Source organism: Bombus pyrosoma, linkage group LG7, assembly GCF_014825855.1.
Source record: "Bombus pyrosoma isolate SC7728 linkage group LG7, ASM1482585v1, whole genome shotgun sequence".
In the NCBI taxonomy this organism is placed as follows: domain Eukaryota; kingdom Metazoa; phylum Arthropoda; class Insecta; order Hymenoptera; family Apidae; genus Bombus; species Bombus pyrosoma.
In genome coordinates, this window is record NC_057776.1 from 18,794,146 (window position 1) to 18,819,079 (window position 24,934).

Consider the following 24,934-nt stretch of genomic DNA (forward strand, 5'->3'; position numbering starts at 1 on the left):
CGAGTTGCGTATATTTTATGACGTCATGTGTTATTTTCAATGACTATGCATTTAACGTTACATATAATCATAGGAAATTTTCTGCGAATCGAAGCTCTGAAATTTATTCGATAAATCGTGACATCCTGGTCGATTCAATTTCCTTTTTAAAATAATTTTATACATAATCTCCATCATAACGTATTCTTTCGTTACTATAAAAATTCGTAGTAAAAAGCTTACTTAACCGTATATTCGATGTTTCCATGTTCTACATATCTTAAATTTTCAACTACACCCGCTGAAAATCAGCATATTCGTAACACAAAGAGAATACTTCGTAATACGAAGCTAAAGTTCAAGGATCGTGTTACTCTTCTTCCTTAGGAGGATAAAAAATTACATGTTGCATTAAAATAATTATGAATAAGATTAAATCAAACGTTTGTTCAAATTTTGAGCAATCGATCATTTACACAATGTATTTCTCTAACATTAAAAATATCTCAAATTTAAGCAAAATATGAAAAGATTCTTATTGAATGATTTATTAATCTATTATTAGACGACATTGCGTGATTTCTCGTTTTAGTTTTATGTTAAACGTCCTTTTAAAATATTTGCTTGCCAAAATAAGTGCCAAGTTTAAATATTAGAATTCGAGTATCGTCACGGCCTTAACATCGTGAATCTCTAATGGCCAATTCGCAGACACAAAGTGTACAACTACAGCAGTAAATAAAACACCTTCGCGAGTATTACGATTTGCGATACGATTTATTTAGCGTGTCGGACAGCAAATGATCGATGGAGCCTCTAGAGAAGCAGGAGAATGCGAGAAGGAAGAAGTTAAAATTGTTCGAAGCATCGAGCCCGGTCAAAGACGAGAAAGTGAGAAAACTTGGATTGCGTGTAATAAAATTGACTCGCTCAAGACCCTGAAAAGAAGCTTTTTACTGTCGCTGGTTGTTCGGCTTCTTTTCCAGTCCATGAAATTTCCGGTTGTCGTACTGCGAAAACAACGCTTTGAATTGTTTCGTTAATATTACTCTTACTGCTACGTAGTCTTCTTTCAGTCTCCAGTTGCATATCTGGAACAATTTTCTGAAAAATTCTACGCGAAAGAAACGAAAGGAAGCGTGACACCTGCGAGTGCTCGTTTTCATTTATTTATCTGGACATATTATCGTGCGTACTGTAGGTGGAAGCTTAGGAAGACATTTATCTCGTAACAGAAAAATAACATTTGTTAATAATAGAAAAACAAAGCTTTTGTCATATATTTTGAAGCGAGTGCTGTTTCTTACGATCTTTCCTCGTCTTCTCCAATGCGAAACCAGAATCTTTAGAAACAACGTTTTCATTATGTGATTTCGAGTTATTAATTGTGATTGAGTAGCATTCTCGTAGCGTTCTCTTTGAAGAGAGACTTAGGATAAGACGGCTACGGTAGATTAACGTTAGTTATCTTCACCGATTTTTTAAAAATATTTCGTCGTTAGCTTATTTGATTAAAATATTTTGTTAATAGAATTAGAATGTCGAGAATATAAATATCTAAGTAATAACGAAAATTATTAGCAGAATCAAGCAAGTATAAATTGGGTAAGTCACAGGCGAATTCCTTTTTTGGCTTCCTTATTGTTCTTATTTAATGCATGCTCATCGACTTCGAGCTTTCTTTTTCTTTTTTTTTTTTTTTTTTGCACGTGGAGAAATCCTCATGGACACTCCGCTACCGCTAATAACGGTAGCAGCAGAGTAGTGTCGAACTCCTAACGACTAAAACTCCACGTTGGCCATCCTACGCGTATGACAGGGGGTGCTCCAGGAACCTCGAGTGAATTACTTCTGTTACCATCGACTTCGAGCTGATGAATTTGTATCGTATTGAAACGCTAATTATGTCCCTGTCCAGAAAACAAACGACTCGTTCATTACATCGCACGATTTATCAAACAGCGGCCGATAATTTCGACACGGTATTTGGACAAATGATTTGTAGCGGAATTAGACAAAATAGGATTACATCGGTATTAACTCCACTACCCAATCTCTTCGTCACGTTTATCCGAATTGAAAGTATCATTTTCACTGTTTCGTGCATTTCAGCTTAATGTAATTAGTAGACTAGTGGGATATACTGGTTTCGAACTTGATTCGTTGCTTAGAGAAAAAAGATACGTTACGAACGAACGTTATACAGTGTCGATCGAATATTCATTTTCCAACAAATATCATATACAAACATTAAAGTACCCAGCGATGCTACAAATTTAATGAATAATTATCTGCACGTACTTAAATCCATTTTTTAAATTTGTTACTCCAAATATTCGTTTAATTTCACCGCATTTTCTGAATATTTATTTTTTGAAAATACACCAAAACCAATAGCAGTCACCTAATACGTTAGGTTTTTAACCGGAATTACGATCGAGAAAAACTGGAGATATACAAACGGAATTGTATCGGAGGAAAGAGCTTTTAATCTACCCCAGAGATCGTTTTCCTGTCCCTTTTTCTCTTCTTGTTGTTTAGTGTTCCCTGTTGTGTGATAAATTTGTAAAACTCACGGCAGGATACACTTGGCAGGAAACGAGCTCCCGGGGCAATTATTGTTTTAGGATATCGCGAAGAGGAATAAACGATGGGAACCGGAAGGGATGGGCGCCTTGTCGGTGAAAACGCCATTTTCATTGATGGCTCTGTGAAACTCTCTCGAAAGCAATTATCTTCGCAATCTTATTATCTCTGCTCGACATGACGATGCTCTGAAATCGTACCATACTTTTCTCCTTTTCCTCCTTCTTTTTTCTTTTTCTCCCAACTTATGTAGATACATATATGTATATATAAATGTAATTTATCAATAATTAATATTCATATTGCCTTGACAAAGCAAATGGTCACCGAGTAGGAAAACAACTGGAAATATTGTTATTTTTATCGTTAATTATAAAATTACTCTCTTTGAACTGCGGCGTTCTATTTATCGAATTAACAAAATATTCCTACTTTTTATCTTCTATTTATTTGATCGATGTTCGTTTTAAAGTAAACGCATTAACAGTTTTAAATGTGTGTGTATTACGTGTGTATGGATACTGTGAACGTATGTGTGCATGAATATTTTATTTAAGCGTTTAAGCGTTCGATAGTGAACACGTCGTTCGAACGACGTACAATTTCATAGAACGTCACTCGACTTTTATTTAATACCATCGGAAGACCTGGAACGAATTCATCCGAAAATCGGACAGCTCGAGTAACACGAATTGTCTAAAAATTGAACGTAAACTCGAAAAATATGATGTTGATCGCTAGTAAAAAAAGATCGATAAGAAGCAGACAGCGATGTGTTCTTCCACCAAACTTTATCTCTTCGCGTACTTTCGTTCCAACGAAACAAATCTAAATCCGCAATCTTTACATCGATATATGATATTAACTCTGCTCCGTTCGAATAAATTTAATTTAACGATTTCTTATACTTCTCTTCCAAGTAAATAGAATTTAACGCGAATTGTTATAAAATATCGTATTCTACGCTTTGTCTTTCTTTTCCTATAAAATCACAATTACGTGTATCGATTATTTTAAAGCGTATAAAAGGTATAACAAATAACCTAGAAAACTAACTTTAGGTGTAATTACCTACAACGAAACATTGTCGGATAACTCTACATTCCAGATGTATCTTTAACAATCGTTGTGAAATATCGACCCGTTTTATGCTCCAGTAATTATTGATACGTATATGCACCATAATAAAGTAACAAACTTTCCTTCTAGATATTAACAAATTGTTAACTTGTCAAGGATGGAACACGATAATGTCTCTGGTTTCCATTCCAGAGATCTAAATCTCTCGTTGGTGTTTATTAACGCGACTTAACTGGATATGAGAATCATCGGAGAAAGTTTTAATGAAGTTGGTTCAGTTAAAGTCTGTATCCCATTCAATGATAAACAAATTACATTTCGTCGTTTGTTTCGCTCGCTGTCGACAGATTCGTTCAAAGTTACCCTGATCCCTGTGGGAACGCGCTTTTTTCTTCCGGCTAATGAAGGACAAAGTAGAATGCTTTTTTCCTTCTGTTACCCTATTTTGTAGATTGCAGCGAAACTCGTTAAACTCAGTTCCACATCGACCGGACGTTCGTTTCTCCGACACGAATTGCTGACTACTGATGCACGCGTCGAACGAGTAACATTTTTCGTTGTAAAAGGGAGAGAAGGGGTTGTAGTACGATAGATTTGTAACAATCGATAACTATTGCGTAGATATATCTTTTACGAAAAAAGTATAGAAAGTGCGAAATATCGTGCATCGAAACGCAATAGTTTTTAAACACAAATTGAACGTTATGGTTTATGAGTTACATCGATGAATATCGTGACACGTGTTTACAGTACAAGACCCGTTTCTTTGAATCCGTCGTGAGACAAACAGTTCAGGTAATAGTTGGCTTTTAGCTTTATCAAACATTAACAAACTTGACGTTAAATTTGAAAGAAGATTTAATTTCCTCCTGATCTCAAAAGAAGAAAATATTTCCTTATTGTATCTTCAGTTTTGTCTTATATTATAATAGGAAATTGTATAAACGATTTTGTCAACCTTTGTTCCAATATTATGAAAAATTTACAAAATTCCGTTGAGATTATAATCGTTCACGACACCGTATATCTAGATCAGCGCAGTTAATCAACAAAAGTTCGCTTAATCAGTTTTATTACTTTAGTTATTAAAGTACCAAGATGTCACAATCTTACAGTGATTCGGCGAAAATACCACGAGATTACAACAGTTCAAATTGGATGTCACGATTTCGAGATTGCAAACGCGTTTTAAATTAGTCTCATAGTGAGTGCATGGTATCTCGAATATTGGAATTTCAGGAGCAGTGAACTACCAAGAATAATAACAATTAGGTACTAGAAAATCTAGAAAGAAATTAGTGTTTGCGATATATGTATCACAGATTTTGCACCTAATACTTAAACTTGATAATATCGATGCGAGGATTTAAGGTCTACAGGATTTGGTTTTAAAAATCTTAGTTCCCTTCCACATGACAAGTATGAATTTAGACCGAGGAAACCTAATGTGACATAGAAATTTCATAAATTTTAGAGTTCATCAAGATTCTACAACTTCTTGGGGTCCTTAAATACTTTATAGTCCCTGAACTTCTCGAAATTTTGATCTTTGCAGTTATTAAAGTTCCACGAATCCTTAAAGTTCAAAGGCCTGCACGGTTTTGAATGTGTTTGTTAAGACTACTAGAAATTCTACAACATTTGAAATTACTGAAATTTCCATAAAGTTTTGCAATCTTCAGCAGCTTCGTGCCTTTTCGCAAAATATTGACTCATTTACTTACATAATTACAAAGATTTTCTCAACATAATTTTATTCCTTGCTGGAATTTAACATTTTATATTAATGAATCTTGTAGACTTTTTATAAATTTTATATTATAGATGTTATAAATATTATGTTTCCGCTGCTAAAAGTTTTGACACTAGGGCCGCATCTACCACGCAACGTTCTCTTTCAAATTTACAAATGTCCAAGTCCGAAAAGGGATCCATACATTTCTCTCGTCCAGTCATTTAAAAAATGCTCGTTTGCTCGAGAAAGGCTATAATTAATCATCGATACCCGATTGCAACGATATCCAAGGAGTTTCCAATGACGACTTAATTTTAACGCAAGTTGTTTTCAAGAGAGGCTCCTTTGTTAGCCTCGGAAAATCCCAAGAAACTAATATCCATGGGGTGCGGCGACATCGTAGACGATCTCGAAGCAGTATCGATTAAGGGGTTAATTAATCGCGGTCGTGGAGCGTCGACAGGATTGCGACACGCCACAAGAAGCACTCGTGGAACGCTCGTGGATTTCATCTCTCGATGTATTTGCGAAATTGTTCAGCGAATTTCGCGCGTAACATGCGCGAAACCACCAACGAGAATAATGAAGATTCGTTTGAAGAAGCTATAATCAAAAGTTGTTAATTTGTACAAATAACGTTCTAACGAATGTATAGAATGTTATGTAACAAATAGATCGGATAAGATTTTGTAAACATCGATGAAACTTTAATCAGTTTCATTTCAGCCTTGTTTTAAAGTCAAAAAGTAAGCTACTAACTCGATAGATGTATAGAATGATATGTTAAATGTTAGGAAATGTTTCATCTGAAAATTAGAAAAACGTTAATTAATTCCATTTCTGTTTTTAATAAGCTGAAAAATAAGGAGCGGTGAGGAAATTAAATTAAACGATTAATCAATGAAGTAATGGAAGTTGCAATATCCTTTTTCTATATAGGTTTTAACGTCACATCGGTGGGACGATGTGAGCAAAGAGAGAGAGAGAGAGAGAGAGAGAGAGAAAGAGATTTATTAGCTACGTTTTGATAAATAACGTTATCTTCTTCCGAAAGTTGCAAACGCTTGAAACTTGATTTTCATCACAGAGATTTTCACTTAAAGTTCCTTTGATCTGGTATTTGTTACGGGAGTAATTGTATTTGTGACATTTTAAAAGCGTATTATTTTGCATTTGATCATAGAAATTCGTAATATTTTTCCAGATTGCTTCCTAAGTTTTCTATTTCTATTGTTAATATCTATATCTAAAATAATATTCCAACATATCCTCTTTAATACTTACAATTCGATATTCGACGCTTTATCCTAAGCTTTGCTGCGATATTATCGAGAGACTTGTAATAAGAATATTGAAATTTAATGAAATTATACGAATGAATGTAAGATCATAGCGTGGAACCTGTAGCACTCCTCAGTGTTATAGACTCTATATTTCGCCACTTTTCACAAGAAACATAACGCATCCTCGCAAATGAAAAAGCAGGCATTCAAATGTTCATTGTTTGAATTCCGATAAATTTCAATTCGTTCCAAGTGAAATTCATTTAATTAGCCCCGTGACGGAGAACTGCAGTTTTACAATAATTGCAAGAATGTATTGATCCACGTATACGCGTATACGTATAGCAAATATTCTATAATCATATAGTTGCCCAATGCTGGGCAACTATAATAAAAAATTTCCTACGTTTCTCTTTTCGTCTTGTTCTATCGGAACAAATTATGATCTAGCTCCATGTCAAAATTTGTCATTTTTCATTTCGCGTCAATAGTGACATAGAAAATCGATTTATTGACCAATCCAATTAATGAAATTCTGTTTCCCGCGTAACCGTGTAACGTTTTGAAACTCACAGTTCGTTCGTGTCAAGGTTTGACAAATTAAATAGACACGAAAACTTTGAAAAATGGATAGTCGGTATTTTCTAAAAAAAAGTTGCAAGCTCCTTCGCTCTTTAAATTTATCATTTATTTTCCATTATAAGAAGGAAACGCGTTAAAAAAGAATAATTCAAATTATTATTAATCCAAACTTTCGTTTAAGCTTTCCTGTTTAATTGTTTTTATATCCCGACGTTTCCTCGATATTCATTAGCTTTCGAACATCATTAAAATAATAGCAAATTCTGTGCCGATTATCAAAAGTAACATTGAAATAATTCTAAGCAGCAATTCGAATTCTCAATATTCAATGTTCATCGAACGATTCATTTTCTCTCATAAAATGTTTACGACCACCATTCGATCGAGTCATCGTCCGATAGCCATAACTAACGATCGATGTTTACCAGATTCACCGTCATTGCGTTCACGTATACCGACGAAACCGCAACGGAAATGTAACGGGTTGCCATTTCGTTTGCCCAAACCTCTAAAAGCACATTCACCGTCCCTATTATCCAGCAACTTTCTAATAATATTTCGAACATTTCGAAGTGTCGCCAATTCGTCAACGCGTTACGTGACATAAGACGAGGACGTGATATATCGCTTCGAAAAGCCTTCTTCAGATTACAAACACTCGTTTCGCAATCTCCGTAGATGTCAATAACAAAACTACACATTTTGAGTCGATTGAACGAATTGCGAGTTTTCGGAAATGGCGAAATTTGACGATCATCGGTATACGATCGCGAGAAAAACCATGTCTCACGTAAGCAGATATAATCGATATCTGTTTAAACAGTTGCTTTTAAAAATTTGAAGTAAATAAGTAAGAAAGAATGAACCAGTGAACTAAGGCAACAACTATTGCTGTTAAGTTTTGCTGTTAAGTTACGAGATAATAACTTACTTTACAATATATAGAAACCACGTCGTTAACTATCTCCTTGCTTTCAGAATTAAGCGGAAGTTACATTGCGGTTTTAACATGCGCGTATGTAGAACAGTTAATCTCTTACTTTATTACATCGAGTCACCCACTTGCCATAGATTTTCATCCACTGCAGTCTTTGTAATAATGTTTCATTTGAATTATAACTTTAATCTTAGATTACTTAGATCGAAGATTACTTCTAATCGATATACCTACGTTTCGGTTGATGTAATAATTAAAACAGCTCTAACATCTAGTATTTAATGTAGTATTATATGTAAATGTTATACATATATTTACATTATTCTTGATTTATTACGCTAGATCGAACGATAGCAATGCAACTTTAAATTTACATAAAAAAATCTGAGACACAAGTAGTCCGAATATAACGTTCCTATTCTACTTTATGAACATCGACATTTTCGTATAACGTGGTCTCGGCAAGTTATTGAAAAAATATCAACCAATGGAAATTATTCCCTCATTCAGCGAGAGAAAATCGAAGCGCTTTTGTAAAACAATGTGCATGAAAATGATTGAAATTTCAAAATTCTTGCCAATCTTTAGTATTACCGTTACATGCACATCATTGCATTCCTATTTTATTTATTATATATTCATTTTATTTGTACCGATATTCTGAATTAAAATGGCATGCTGGTATAATTTTGACGTTTTCAAAAACGTGAGACCTCGTTTCTATTTTTTGAAACGTCAAATTTTATACGGTATACGTATTAGTTTTTGATATTCTTCGATTAATAAAATTCTACGCTCGCATAACACGCACGGATTTTCGTGCGATAAGAAGATTACCCATACAAACATTCGTGAAATTTCTTTAATCTTCGTATTTTTCTTTCAGATGCGATGGCTCCACTACGGAAATAGGACACGTAGCTCATCGATAGGAACGCGTTAAAGGATCGGTCGTTGGACGATGACTTAAGTTCGGCGCTCGAGGAACCGCAGCAATCGCAAAGAAGAAAGCAACAATATTGCAAATGGCTGTGGGGCAGAATCGATATCGTGACGCAAAGAACCGTGAAAGTTGCCGAGGTCGAGGTGCTTTCCTCCCCATATCACCGAGCCAATCCAGCGTGTGTCGCTTGGAGATCGATGCGTGCAAAGTTTCCGCGAACTAAACGTCCTGAACGCCCTGAAGCCGTTGATCGGGAACACGGACGTGCCAGAAGGAAAACGATGACAATTGCCTTGATTCTCACGCGCCAGTGTTTCGTTTAGATTCTAGAGCCAAGCTGATTTTTTTCCACGCGTATCAACAATGAGCTTCTTTAACTCGTTGCAACAGTACGTGAGCGACAGCGTCGCGAATTTGACCCTCAGCCCGAAGAGGTTCTCGTTCAGCCGCGAGGACTCCGCGACCAGCGCGTCAGGAAGAAGCGGCTCCACCGGAAGCGTCACGGGCACGACGAACACCAACTCCACCGCGCAGCAATCCACTCCTCATGGTTACCCTAAGGTGAGAAATTCATTTGAAAATTTTATATTGCAAGAAATTGGAGACCTTGCGAATACGATGCCTAGAAAAATTATTTTCCAATTAAGCGTTTTGTTTTCAGGTAGTACACTCGCTATAAGATCTGATTAATTAGTATGTTTAAATGATATAATAAATACAACGGTGTGCCAATACTTTTTGTAACCACTGCTTCGGTAAAAAATCTTGTATTGACATATTTTGAAAAGTTAAGGCTCGTTTCAAAGGTATCAAAGGTTTCAATGAAAGAATATGGAAAAATTATATTCGTGCGAATTATTTTCTGTCATAGATTATGTCTAAGGAAACTAAAACTCACGTAGATTTTTAGAATTCTTATAAGTTGAAATTCTTATGAGAAATTTCTTGATTGAAATTTTTTTGAAACGAAATTCTTCGCTTTATTGCGCTATGTACGTACAGACACAAGCATGTGGATATGAAAATTCAAAATTCTCATAAGAGAATATTCTTGGTTGCATCGTTATATCCACAAAGTTGATATGATCATATGATACATAATAAACTTTCGATATATGTCATAATATTGTACCTGACTTTTGTGTCAGCTGACCATTCGATAATGATTAATTATTAATCGACCCTTGGTAGCATAGTTTTATAGAACGATGGAATCACATGACAAAATGTTATTCCATAATTAGAATTAATAATTCTGACAACATTTCTTAGCGACTTTATTCGCTTTTCTCGCAATTATTCGAGTTCAAGGAATCTTTAATTTCAGAGCATTCTTTGTCATCTTGTATCCTTCAGAGGCAATCGAGTAGATTACATGTTCACCGGTCTGATCGAGCGAGAATCATAAACGTGTCGGGCAGTTGACTTTGTACTTGTACCCTTGTCATCTAATACGGCCTCGTTGGAAAAACGAGGACGTCAAAACTTTTAATAAGCGCTGTGCTTCCGAATGACCGAGTCAGGTGGAAATATGGTAGAGTGTAATCGAACGAAGAGAGGTTTACGGGCAAACTTTTACCTTTTTTTATGCATTATTCAAATAAACTTGCTTGCGAGGTACGAACCAAATGCGTATTCGTATGTGAAGAAATAATCGTGATGTTAGGGACACATGGTCTCTTCGCGTAAGGTATAATTGACGATAGTTATGTCAAACTATCAAAGTATAATTCCATTTCACTTATATTTCCAGAGGATCAAACAAAGTATTTTCTAGCACACTGCATCGAAATTTATTACGGTGGCATCATTCTTATTTATATATACCGATGTCATTCACCGCCTACTTTAACGCTCATCGTTTTCTCTCTATCTACTCGATCTCTATAACCTTTTTACGCTCTTTTCACCCTGATATCTTTACCAACGTCATAAAAGAAAAAATATTTGATCACGATACATCGTTTCTCCATTTACCTTTCGTACCTAAATTAATTAATAAATCTTGTTGAATCTCATTAAGATAATTGCAATATTTAATACGCTCTAAAGATTTGGAAAAGGAAAGACATGGCACAAACTACTTAGAGGAAGTTAATTTCGTGTCGTGACAATATCTGCTATCTGTAATCTAACTAACGGTTCACTTTACTCGTCCAGAGTACCTTGTACAATATTCCAACATCCAATTTTAAATACTCGTTACATCAAAATTTTACCTTCAATAATATAGCCATCCGTCCCATATATAAACTACATTAACCTTTCCACAGTATCCAACTATAATGTTTAAACCACCTAATTTCACTCGATTATCCTTGCCGCACGCAAACCGCATCTTTCCCAACTCCATAAACCACATCGTCCACACAAGCTTCATAAAAAGACTCGAGAAACAACCAGGCACACGATTGTCGCGCAATTCTCTGTTCACTCATTCCGCCTCGTTCGAAATGTCTTGATGAACATCCGAACACATTCTAATCTCGCTTTCAACGAATTTCCGACCCAGTACCGCTACACCTAGCGATAAAGAATCTTTTGCAGGCTATAAATACATTTTCTCGTAATTTGTTAGCCATCTAAAGCTCGGACTACAGATACATAGTCTGCCTATTTAACGTTTGCAGAACTATCGTCACTGCAAACGTTGAATCTGTTAGTGCCAAGTCTGATGCTTCCGTTTTTAAACGGAACACGCTTGGACTTTGTTTTTCTCAATATCATTTTCTATTAATATCCAGAAACTAGATAAAGACACATAGAACGACCATGACGTCGACTATCTTGTCCTTGGAGACGGATAAACGCAGTCTGCTCGTAATTTCTACATTAAAGGCAGCCGAGTCGGCGAGTAATTACACCTCGATCTCTGTTCACTGACTCAGGTGGTGCCTCCACCGGGAGCGGCGACGAGTTCTCATGGGCGGTCGTTGTCGGCGCGCAGACGAACCCTCGAGTGCACTTCCGCCCCCGGCCTGACAGTGCACCCCGCCGCCGGAAGCGCATCGGGCAGCACATCGCCCCGCAGGGCTGGCTCTTTTCGAAGGAGCACCGGTTCCGGCGATCGACCGCCTTTGAAGTTCTGCCGGAGGAGACCCTCCTGGCCGGAAGTCGACATACAAGCCACCTCCGGGTAAGTAGACCCTTTTCAATAGATCTGCAAGGTAGTTGACGCGATTGACATGTTTCCGAGGTTTCTTAACGCGTAGTACTTACCACTCGAATGGATAAACGGTTTTTTCGGGGAATGTTGGAGGAGTTGTGAGTGATAGAAAATGATGCTTGTAATTTTGAAAGTTCGTTTCGGCGCAAGCTTTTATTACGAACAGATGACCGTGAGGATTTTGTTGCTAACGTATATGTTGTTAAATTTAAGACCTTTTATTGCGAAAGGCAATCTTCGACTTGGATTAGTAATTAGGAGATAGACTTAAATGAAGTTAGTTACAATAATACAATTAGATAATTAGGAGAGAAAAAATGTGTAACATAAGCTTCTTGTTCTCAGTGAAGGTAAAACAGCTTGTACTTCCGCACGTATCTTTCATACGCTTTCATACACAGTATACGAGCGTCCACAGATTTTCTGTTTTTATATTTTGCGCTCTTGATGAAAGATTTTCTTTATAAAACGTTAAAAAGATACAGACGTTGGTAGATTGTAAAGTATGTGCAAAAACGATGGAAGAATAATATAACGAAGGTATTGCAAAGTGAAATCAAAGTTGCGCGAAGGTTTTGAAGCTTCGCTTTACCTTCATTTTCTGTCGTGTCGCGAGAAAATTGACGTGAAATTTTTGTTGATGAAACAATTTCTAATTTCAGTGAGTTAAAAGAAACATTTTAAGATTTCATATTAAACAAGTCAGCCGATATTAACTGTCGCGCATGTTGCAATCTTTCATTTTGAAAACTTTCATTTGAATGGGAGAAACTTTATTAATTTTAATGCGTAGCAATTAATTCCAAGGAAGGATTCGCCAGAGAGCTGTATGCTTCTGTTACAAACTACGCATTGATAGTCTAATCTGTCTGTCCCTAAGTTCTACTAAGCTTTCCAATTAACCATACTAATCCTGTTTGCTTAAGGTCACTTTAATTAACTGAAATGACGACGAATGGTATACCACATACCTACGCTGCGCAGGAATCCGAAAGCAGAATTCACGAATGATATTTGCCAGTGTTTCAACTTAGTACACGCTGTGATAACGTCAAAATTATTGTCCTCCGTTTTCGAAACGATAAAATCGCTGAACGAAAGAAGACAACGGGAAAGAAACGTTCGTAAATCTCGAGTCTCGTCGATCGTTAAACAAATATTGAAATATCGTCTATGTAATGGTTAATAAATCCATTTTTATGTGGGATTTTCGCATCGCCAAACCTTCATGAATATTTCACTTGCATATTCATGTACGTACATTGTTGTCCTTATGTTATGGGATTCATTCGCTTCCACGATAAATCCCTTCTTTTATATGGTTTTGTTCGCATTTATGTTATTCGATTCCCTTTTTTCGCCGGTTACTCGAGAATATGAGTTTTTGTTCGGAGAAGTGTTTCGTAGAGGTGCGATGTTTCGGGATTATCAATTTTTAACGAACGAATCAGCCGCCACGATGGCGTCGAGTTCCAACATTCGGTAACAAATATTTGCCCAGCAAATATTTTGATCGGAGCTAGAAACAAATAGATAACAACAGAAAGTTTATAGGATTAACAAAAAGATGTAACGTTCAAGCACGTGGCTAAAAACAATTCGTGTATTGTTCCCTCGCTTCTTTGAAAAATGATCACATCACGACGATTTAATCGATCACTTTTAAAAGTATTACGGTCTTTAGTTGTTTTATTAAAAATAAGAACGTTGAATGTTACATTTTTTCCCAATAATAAATTAAACGATAATTAATCAATAAAAAAGAAAAACACGTATTATTGGGTTTAAAGCGTTCAAAAGGATTAAAATATACATTTGGATTAAAGATTTCATCGAATCGTTGATAATTGAAAGAATCGAAGATATTTATTTCAGACAATTTTTACTTCAAGCACGATATATGTACATAGAAGGAACAGCCATAAATAACAACATATGATCACTGGTTTCAACAAACAGCAGAGAAAAGTAAGGTAAACCACTTTAAGTGAAATAGGACAGCTTATGGTCAAACGCACGTATGTCTCTTAACAGCTGACGTACATGTCACCTTAACTTTGCGTAAATCATTAATTCTGACTGTTAGCGAACAGCACGATTCTACAAACGTATAAATTTAAAGAATATTCAGAAATTTGTGTAGTACCCGTTTTAACAGGCAAACATATTTTCTTTTTAGTTAACAATGGACAGTCTCTGAGAACAAATTATCGGGCTATCGTTTGAAAGAGAAGTATCGACGTTTCCATCCATCGGTTTTTAACAATATATGTGTAGTATCAAAATATGGCCCAGAGCAAGGACAAGAAAGGATGGTTTATTTGAAGTTAAGTTTAGTTTCATCCGTACAAGCAATACCCAATACAAAGATTGACTACAATAACTTCGTACGTCTTACCCTAACACTGGGCTTCCAACTTCTGTCTTCTCCAGGTCAAAAAATGCTGACCCTCGACCCTCGCATCCTTCTCCCACTCCTTTACTCATTTAGCTTTGACGTCACCAAGGCATACACTCTTACACACTCTCTCTCTCTCTCTCTCTTTCTCTCTTCCCCAACACTCTTAGTTTATACCTTAAATTTACAACTTATACTATCCCGAGAAACTCGAACTTAAATATATAATAGACCAAGCGTATACCCCCCTTTTATGCGATAACTATGAAGAAGGAATTAATTGGTAGAACGTAGAGGAGGAAGAGTGGCAAAGGAGAATCAAATCCAATCATCGATTTCGATGATAAGTGGACAATGTGCACGAGAGATTTTAACGAGTTCCGAGGAAGCAGATGGGATATCTTCGAGATCGAGCATCGAACGTCGATGAAATCAAGTTTCTAAAGAGCTATCGCGTCGTAATCGTGTGTAATCGAACGTTTATAATCGAGCTTGTTGGAGAGCAATTTACGATTTGTACGAGAAAGCGAGCTATCGATGAAAATATTGTAATAAGGAAAAAGTCAAATCGAACGCGTTTACGATATTTTAAATATTAGATGAACGTATTTGATCGTTCGATGTGTCGAGTAATATGCGATCTGTTTACTATCAAAAGCTTGAAATTTATTTAAATGTATTTACTTTCTATTTTCTGAGGATAAAACGTAATTAAAACTTTTAGTAGGAAAATATTTGTATCGAACTGTGCCGTTTAATATTTTTCTTTTTTATCGGAAAATACCTTTTTACTTCTTAAAGTCGATCGAAGGATAGTATTTTTTTTTTTATTAATTTCAAGTATTATCGCTTTTTCTAATAAATGATCTATGTACACGAGCTAGAAAATTCTTGAATTGCGTACAACAAAGTTGCTGGGCTATTTAAATAATTTATACTCGATAAACTTCCGTCGATTAGAGTATAGTCGAAGGTAACTAGGTTACTTTCGAGTGCCCGAAGCTTCAGTTTACTCGATATATCTCTCTATCACGGGATCATAATCCGTGAATTCAAAGCTTCCCGATGCTCGATTTAATACTAAAATATCTGACATCTCGAAGAAGATTTCAAACGATTTTGAGAACATCGTTGCCGCACCTGCTACCGAAATCTCGAACTTTGTTCCAAATGCATGAATTATTTCATGAGATTTCTGAAATTTTGACCTTTTGAGAACACATATTCTAATTTTAATAATTATCGCTACATTAAAATATTAAAAGTATTGAAAAGATATAATAATTATATTTCACAGTAGTCGAACATTACTATGAATAGACGAAAAAATTTGATTCATTTGAGATTTACGAACAAAAATTCGAAATTAAATTCCTACATCATACATGACGATCCTAACGAGAATTAATGCACAGTTGAACAATCTTATACTCTAAGGGAAGGATCTCCATTAAATTCTTAAATAAATGTACACCATCGTCTGTACGATTTATGGATTTCTCTCACGCAACGATTGATCGCAAGTAAAACGCAAAACAAAAATTCAAGATTTCTATCGCGTATTTCCGGTTCTGTGCTCGCACAGACCTTACCACGGTCTATCTAAATGTACTGCTTGAAGCCATTTTATTTACCTGTTTCAATTCTCCAGGATTGAAGTTACAATTGCTCTCGTTCGTAAAAATCGCGGATAATTAGATTCGTTCACTTTCATCTGGAACGAAAGAACGTACATCGTAATTGTAAACTAATAATTATGTAGTTGTAAACCAATTGTTTGGTATATACAATTACATAACAATCAAATTACATCGACCAGACTGCGAGTTTTTACGAAAATTCATATTTTTGTGAACACAGCCACAGAAATAAAACTTAAATCTCGTTAGAGTTGAAATGATAGATGGCGTAAATACCAGTGGAAGATTTCCAATAAAACTGAAAGACGAAATTCTGTTAATTCCGACACATCATTTACGCCGGAGACTTTCAGCTTTTTCATCGTCATTCGTCATTTTCGACTAGAGATTTCATCGCCTTTAGAAATCTTTAGGGATTTGATAAATTTATTTATTTGTACACTCTTTTACCTCCATTTTTCTTTTCGATCACGTGTAATCGACATTCGCCATCATAGCTCTATTTTGCGACAGCTCTAATTTAAAAGTAAGATATTCTAACAGATATAATCTTCTTTACTCTATTCGACGTAATAATTTACATCTTTTCTCGCTAAAAAAAAAAGGTCAAATAAAGACCCGCTTCATCCTTTAGATATCATGACACAAATACAATACAATAAAACGATACACAGGTTTCTAACTTTCGGATCGCGTAGAATTATTGAGAAGTAACTCGATTAGGGGATTGCTTTCAAAGTAACAGAAACAAAGAATGACAGGCGAGCTACTTCGCGTTTCTCCGCGTCTCCTATAAAAACAGAGGAAGGAAGTTGAAAAACGCCGAAGAAGATTCTTTGTGCGATTGATTCGCCTCGATGTACAACCGTAACAGCAAAGTCGAGAGGACACGTCGCCGGTCGATGTTGCTAGTCCTGGCTTACATGAAATATTTCTGGAGAGAACGCGCCGGTATGCACTTTCGTTCTTGCGATGTTCGAGATGCGTATCCAACGAGGACTATTCGACCGATGCAAATATAGAGAAATTCGCGATGTCTGTCGAAACTGGGCAACACACAACGTCGCCGTGGAATAAAACTTGAAATTGCAATATGAATTTCGATAAAACGAAAGTTTGCCTGCCCTGTGCTCTTCGACGGGGTTTACCGAATTTGCATACGAAAATAGCTATAGAGGCGAGGGAATAGGTGATTTTTATTCTTGTTATTATTATGGCAAGCGTCTGTGCGGAAGAATATTAAGCTCAATAACGTGCAAGATAAGTTTAATATCTTCTTTCTATCACCCGTTAGTAATTTTTTAATTAGGGTTTCTTTCTTGTGATTTCAAAGAATATTCAAAGTAGCATAATGTCTCTTTTCTCTACGTAATTGGACATTGGTATTTATGTTCCATTAAAGACACCAGAGCGAACGTTTCCCCTTAGTTACAAAGGCGTTCAATAAAACATTGAATTTTGTTTCGAAGGATGAGCAAACATTGGAATGTTCTGACATATCGTTTACTTTCATTATTAGATAAACTACTTCCGCTTTCCTCTTAGTCACGACAATACAGCCTTAGATGCCTGACCGAGATATCAATCTGACCGTTAATACCTAAAAATACGGCAAAGTCACGTCAACTAACGCAAACCTCATCTACAAACAAGAACCAAATAATAAGTCCCCAACAGAAGGTTGGAAGTAAACTAACAAGGAATAAAAAGAGATAGGAAAAGGTCAATTATACGCTTCGAGCGAAACTTTCGAATTATCCCCTACGAATCCTCGTGCAATCTTGTTGATTTCTTAATTAAACCGAAGGGCAAATTGGAACGCAGCTGAGCGAGCAACGAGACGACGATCGTCGAACCGATACAAGAGAAGACAACGTCTCTATCGTCTTCGTCGCTGGTAGCTTTGTTTTCTCGTTAGCAAAGATTTCTCCCCGTCTCTTCCATGTTGTATTTACCATTTCGATGTCGACATTGTCGCCGCCGAGCAGACGTTTGATTTATCAGCGGCCGCGTTGTTCGCGATTTCATCGACGACAGCGTCGCCATCGATGGCTTCCGGCGGATTTCGAAAGAAATATCGAGAGCCTGCTCACGATTCCAATTTATTCCGCCGATATTGGCTTCATCGTCGCCTGTCAGACTGCATCAAAGCAGCTTCTGTGCCATCGAGCACGGTAAATACCTGTTACGCGTGTTCTCTCTCTCTCTCTCTCTCTCTCTTTCTCTCTCTTTTTCTCCTGGCACAATGAGAATTTCCTTCACGAGGGACACTCGGGATTTCGATGAGCCGTAGAATGTCGCAAAAAGTTCCGAACGCGACTTTGATCAGTGGAGAGCGAACAGCGAGGTTCGAAAGGAAACTCGTTAATTTTTCCAGTTTGCTGGTCGTTGTGCAACCGTCCTCTAGTTTTCTGGGAAATAGAAGCGATAGAGATAACCCGCGACGTAAGATGTACCTGACAGAGATCCTATCATAGTAGAGCAGTTGTTAATTTGCGATCGAATATCCATGGCATTGTTGCGTGAATCGTATTCTTCGTTCGGTTTATTCAATTTTTCTCTTCTCTCTTCTCCTTTCTCTTTTTTTATTGACGTATAGTCAAGAGGAAAATTCTTTTGGTTCTCTAGTTTCGTCGATGAAAATTTGAGGCACAGATAGATCTCCGTGTGACGTATACGATAATCGAAAATTATATTATGTATTACGGTTTGTCGTGTAAACTTTGGAATATTCGACGCGCATATTGGATGCACGCTCAATAATCTCTAGCTGAAACCGGGTTTCTAAAGAATTAATTTTATGTAAATAACCAAGTTATCGCGTTGCGTTGAAAACGTGAAATTCTTGGCAGATATTATTAATATCACGTCTCCTTCAAAGACCCATTTATCGTGCGTCCAAGCTTTTCAAATAGAGAAATTTCATTTTAAAGTGATCAATGAGAAGATGAAACTAACCAGTAGCTACATAGCAAGAAAACTGATCGACGAAACAAACGAAATGAAAGTAATCACGATACAAAGTAGCATTAAAATAGCTTTAAATAATTCTATTTCGTTCGTATTTAATCGAAGAAATATTTTTTACTCGAACCTTATTGTTGCACCGTATTATTCATACCAGCAAATTTCTTATTATCATTTACGGTATAAAATCTGCGAATCTCTTTAACCATTCGAACTACTTTATCCAGCGAAGATAAAGATTAAAATGATATAAAGGTAAGTTGCAATTATTTAAAAAAATTTTATTATCATTCAAATTCTACAATTTCGCGAGTCTTCTGCTCCTTCAAAAATTTTAACCATTCTATCCAACGAAGATTTCGTTTCACGAACCGGTTAGAACGGGAACCGTCGGTTCTACTTATCGAACAAACACTTCGAGAGCCCTGTAAACAACGAAATATCCGACGTTGGTTTACGGTTAACTACGTGTTGCGAATTCTTGCGCGAAACGCTGTACACGCGAATGGTCATATACGGTTCGATTAGACTCGAAGGAAAGTGGTTGCCAATTCGAGACACCGAGTTTCAACCCCTCGGTTCGATGACAAGGACGAGTTTGGAATTCCGGATATTCCATGGGATATTTTCGAGGGGTTCTTCGCTTACAACCCGAATGATTGTCGTAAACGCGAAAGACATACTTCTTGTCAGCTTATTTCTCTTTATGTTTGCATGTCTAACCAAGATGACGTGTCGAAAAATTGTTGAAATATCGTAGTAGTTTTCCTCTGTTGGAACTTGTTCACGAGATAAGCTTATAACATACAGCTTTATTTCAACTTTTATCGTACAATTGTCACGCGTTTATCGTTTCCTAACGTTTACACGTTTTATCATATGCTTTCATCGTACAATTAAAGGAATTAGCTGTGAATTTACAAAATTCTTACGAATACGCAGACTAATGTGTTTCGAGCAGATTTCTTCGTTCAAGTTCAAGGTTATCCACAGTTCCCTCGAATTAAAAATTTCGTTACTCCTTCCCCCTCAAGCCCTCAATTATGATTTGTAATATTTTCTACACGCTTACAATTTAATATATAAATAAAGTTTATATAAATGTATATCATATCATATTACATAAATATAGACATGAACATAAATATAATACGAATTATTACAATAATTTCTCGGTTGGGAATTAGTATACGTATAACTGCCACCGAAATTTATTTAAATCAAATATTCTTTCATTTGTATACGTTCTTCTCTAAGTTTCTCCAGTCCTTTGAAAAAAAAAAAAGAGAAAAAAACAACCGAAGAAAATACAAATTTCATAAGGAATTTGTAATATCAATCTCTCACCGTCTCTGACTTTTTAAATCACAAACGGGGCACGTTAGAGTTTCCATGAAATCTTGGTTGACCAAGTCGATCCCCTAGCGAGCCTCGAACGCTATCAGCACTTTGCGCAGCGTTAAACCGCAAGAGTAATGCGTTTACTTTGTCTCTGTGAATTAGAGCGACTGGTAGAACGTTGTACGGTCTATGGGTGTTCGTGCATTGAGATCGGACGTAAGGATTTCCACCGTTACTTATCCTTAATGGAGGATGTCTTAGTGGCCACGGGAGCATCACGAAGAATGCGTTCGGGCCGTCGTAAAAGGCTCGCGATCCGTTAGTGCTCCTGATAATAGCTGTAAGGGCACCAGGTGTGGTTCAATAATAACCCCGATGACGACGATCAACGTAGACATATATAAATGTGATGATCGGCTATGGACGTAGTCTACCACGTGCCACGTTATTTTTAAGTTTTATTTGAAAGAGAACCGATTATAAATGTTTACAGCGTGACAATAATAGAACTTTTATCATAGGGCGAACAAAATGAAAAATGTCTAATTTTTCATAGACCGTATGGAAGTACGATGACGAATAGTTAGAGATTTGAGTGATTCATTATGAAATAAATGGTTAGAAGCTTATTTTTCTCACGATCTGCTATTACTCTGGAAAATAGCATTATGGACACCAGATGTGGTGCAGTAAAACACTCGATGACGACAATCAACGTAGACATAAATATAATGATAGATGATGGACGCGTCTGCCGTTTGTTACGTTCTTTCTAATTTTTACGCCGGAGAGAAAAGGTTTTTTCATTTTTACAGCCTGGCAATTTGACGGTGGAATTCCCAGAGTAATCAGAACAGTCAATTTGTAACTTTTCATAGAAATGTTAATAACGAATGCTACGATATTTGAACGATTCATTGTAAAATAAATAGCTGAAGGCTTGTTTCTCTCTGTACATTGTGTAATTTTCTATACGTCATTTTAATTTATTTTCGTTGTACCCCTTTGCAGTTCTACCGCTGAACGAATTCACCCTGAATGAAACGCGCGACAAGGGTGAGAAGATACGCGGAGACAACATCGAGGTTTAGAGTTAGAGTGGGAAAATGAATGTTTTACGAATGAATATGATAAGAATTATTTAGGGTGTGTCGAGGGGACGAGGTTTTAGGGAAAGGCAGGTTGTTGGCATGAAATACTAGTGGTTGAAATTGGAAAGTGACAATTCCTTTCGAGGGTTCATTTGTTCTGTTAAAATGAATGCATAAAATATTCAAAAGGCGTGTCATTTAAAAATTAGATGTTTACGACAATTATATTATACTATTTAGATACGTATAATTTTGTGTTGGAGTAGGTTAGCTGCGTAGTAGTGATACTTGTATGTGAATATCAGTGTGTGGAAGTATGTGTGTGAGAGCGGCGTCTCGAAAACAAAGGAATGTAAACTGTTCAGTTAACAGTCTGGTATGGAAGAAGGTGAGACGCGTACAAGTGTGTATCGATGAATATCTTTGAAATCGCTTATTCAATAAATATTCCGATGTGAATTCTAAGTGTAAATTTAGTGTTCCTATACAATTATTTCGGCTATTAAGATCCAAAATTCTCAACATATACATATATAATATATCATATATAGTATATATCTATAATATAATTATTGTAAATATCTAGTCTCAAAGTGGCACGTGTTTTAAATTCAAACATTTTGTCACGTACTATATATATGTAGTGTACAATAATTATAATTACATTACTTAAAATATTCTTATTTAACGCTGTGTATCTGACAATAGAATACAAAAAAATAATCTATCTACCTATGAAACATACAGATTGCAGGTTCGTAAAAATTTGGAGGAATTGGGTTCTAAGATACGTATTCCAGTTAAGAATTTCGGAGAAGCTCATCGATCCTTTTCTGTCGGAAAATACAATACAATTTCGAGTAACTTGTTCGTAAGCTATAACCAGCATACATCAACGATACTCTAAGCAGAAAACACTCCACTTGAGAAGAAATTGTAGAAGTTGGAACGTCCAAGGAGAATGGATACTTCAATCATCGGAGTGCTGAAAGAATCGAAAGAATTTCACGTCTGCACGAAATTTTATAAGTTGCACTGCCTTCTCTGTAACTTCTAAATTATTTAACGTTGATTACGAAACTCGAATATCGCATCTAGGCCATTATTTCGCGATACAAAAATAAGAATAAACGAAAGATACGCGTATTAAGATATTTGAATGACATTTTTCATTATCTGTGGTTTCACTAAGTCTTTGATATAAATCCCTTTTTATAAGCTCTTTCTTTTATCACGGCATTACGTTCTTTGTTTCAGATCTAACAAAAGGTGAATAGTAAAAAGAAAGTAATTTTACGTATGAGCAATAACAATTATGTCATTACATTTTACATTGAGAATAATACAGTAACGATATAGTAGTTTAAAGTGCCACAGTTTGGGATTCGAGAGAGATTCCATCTGAAACGCTCTTTTTCGAAACTTCACCTGAAAAGAACTTGCTTGACGAAATCGCCGCCAGGGGAGCAAGTTAGCTCTAGGAGGTGATAAATTCTCGAAAGTGCATCGAGTATCGCCATGTCACTGCAAGAGAACAATCTACAGTTCGAAAAGAACGTCTGTTTGGATAAATATTGCACAATAATTGTACAACGTATAGTATCAAAGCGGAAACTAGATAATTACGCATCTCTGTTATCCAAGAAAATTATTTGGACTATTTGAAATAAATTATTCAGGAAGGAACGGTAAACTTTTTTAAGCAAATTAGGTATTATACTCTGGATAAACTTAAAATGGTAAAAGTATACGAGAATATTTTGTGTTCAAATTTGTCCGTCCATTACAATATTTTTACTAAAATGTGAAATGTAACAGAACAAGAAAGTGACTAGAGTATGCATTAGCAGCAAAAAGGTCAGAGAGATAAAAAGAAATAACAGAGAGGCAGTTGCGGTTAGCGATGCAGAAGAGTAATAAAGTGGAATGAAAAAGAACAAACGAACAACTTCCAGTTTGCAAATAAATTTTAAATAAAAATGTCTCCAAAATCGCAACAACGTAGCAGAAAGTAACATTTCGCCGCAGAGGTCGCGCTGTAGGAAGCAAGCAAGGAACGAAAGCTATAGCAAATCAAGCAAATCGCTCGAGGATGTAATTTCTCGCTCAAACAACGAACCGTATTCAGTTGCTCGTTGGAAATCCGTGCTAAGAATCTCGTTATACGCGCGAAGATGTCAGATACTCGTAGTCAAAGAGATTGCCGCTACATCACTCACGATGTCTTCTCATAAAATCTTGAGTCCAACTCAAATTTGACTTTGATCGAACCGAGACCTGACTCAAACTGGCACCGATATTATGCTACAGTATTTAATTATTAATTATGCGTTATAGAAAATTATAACGCAACAAAAATGATTTTTAAGAGAAAATGAGTGAGAAAAAAGGAATAACGAACGACAAAGAACGTGAGAAAGAAAAAAGGAAAGAATAGGAAGGAGAAAAGGATGGAAAAAAGAAAGAGGAAACAAGATTAAAATAAAGAAATGGAAAGGGTGGAAGAAACGGAAGAGAAGATGGCGAGAAAGTAATTAGGTCAATTACGTCTAGTAAATGCTGGAAATATTAATTAACCTTGTAAATATTTCTTTTATAATATCACGTTGATCTACCAGAATCCTTTTCCTTTCCTTTCCTCGTTGATTATTTACAATTACATCAACCGCTATGTCATATTATTATTAATAATTAAATTTATGTCATCGCTGTTGAATTTTGTAATTTTTGCAAAAAGATTAATTTATTTTACGAATAATATATAATTTTATACGTCTTCTTTATGACAGTTTATTAGTGAAATTCGCCTAACGAAAATTCTTCGGTATTGCGTATACGTATATTTAACGTGCAAAGCTAATTTGGAATGCATCAATTCTCTGTAAAAGGAAGATGCAACTCCCGTCATTGAGCGAATGCGGCATTTCGTTAGACAAATTGGAAATGTAGCCGACGTCATTAGGTTCCCACCGCGAAATTCGACTGGTGTTCGTTGTTACACAGTTGGGAAATAGTGTCGGATACTGGAAGGGACGAATTAGGTGAGCTAGTTAATTCTGAAACGAAACGAAGCTTGACAAGAAATTCTCGTTTCTCAATGGTTCTCCGAGCATTGTCTTTCGAGACATAGAAATTGCTTGCTGCAGATTCTTGAGAGGATTTTAAAGAGTTTAATTATAAACAGGCATGTATTTATATACATGCTG

At 36.0% G+C, this 24,934-nt stretch overlaps 1 protein-coding gene across 3 annotated transcripts in view; it reads left to right on the forward strand.

Annotated features, from left to right (window-relative positions):
• Nucleotides 1–24,934, forward strand: part of LOC122569065 (BAI1-associated protein 3) — a 123,860-nt gene that overhangs the window by 36,652 nt on the left and 62,274 nt on the right. For all 3 annotated transcript variants that reach the window (XM_043729528.1, XM_043729530.1, XM_043729529.1), the window contains exons 2-3: nt 9,069–9,686; nt 12,014–12,261. In XM_043729528.1, coding sequence (XP_043585463.1) covers nt 9,489–9,686; nt 12,014–12,261 — 446 coding nt within the window. In that variant the 5' untranslated portion in view covers nt 9,069–9,488. The remainder of the gene's footprint in view (nt 1–9,068; nt 9,687–12,013; nt 12,262–24,934) is intronic.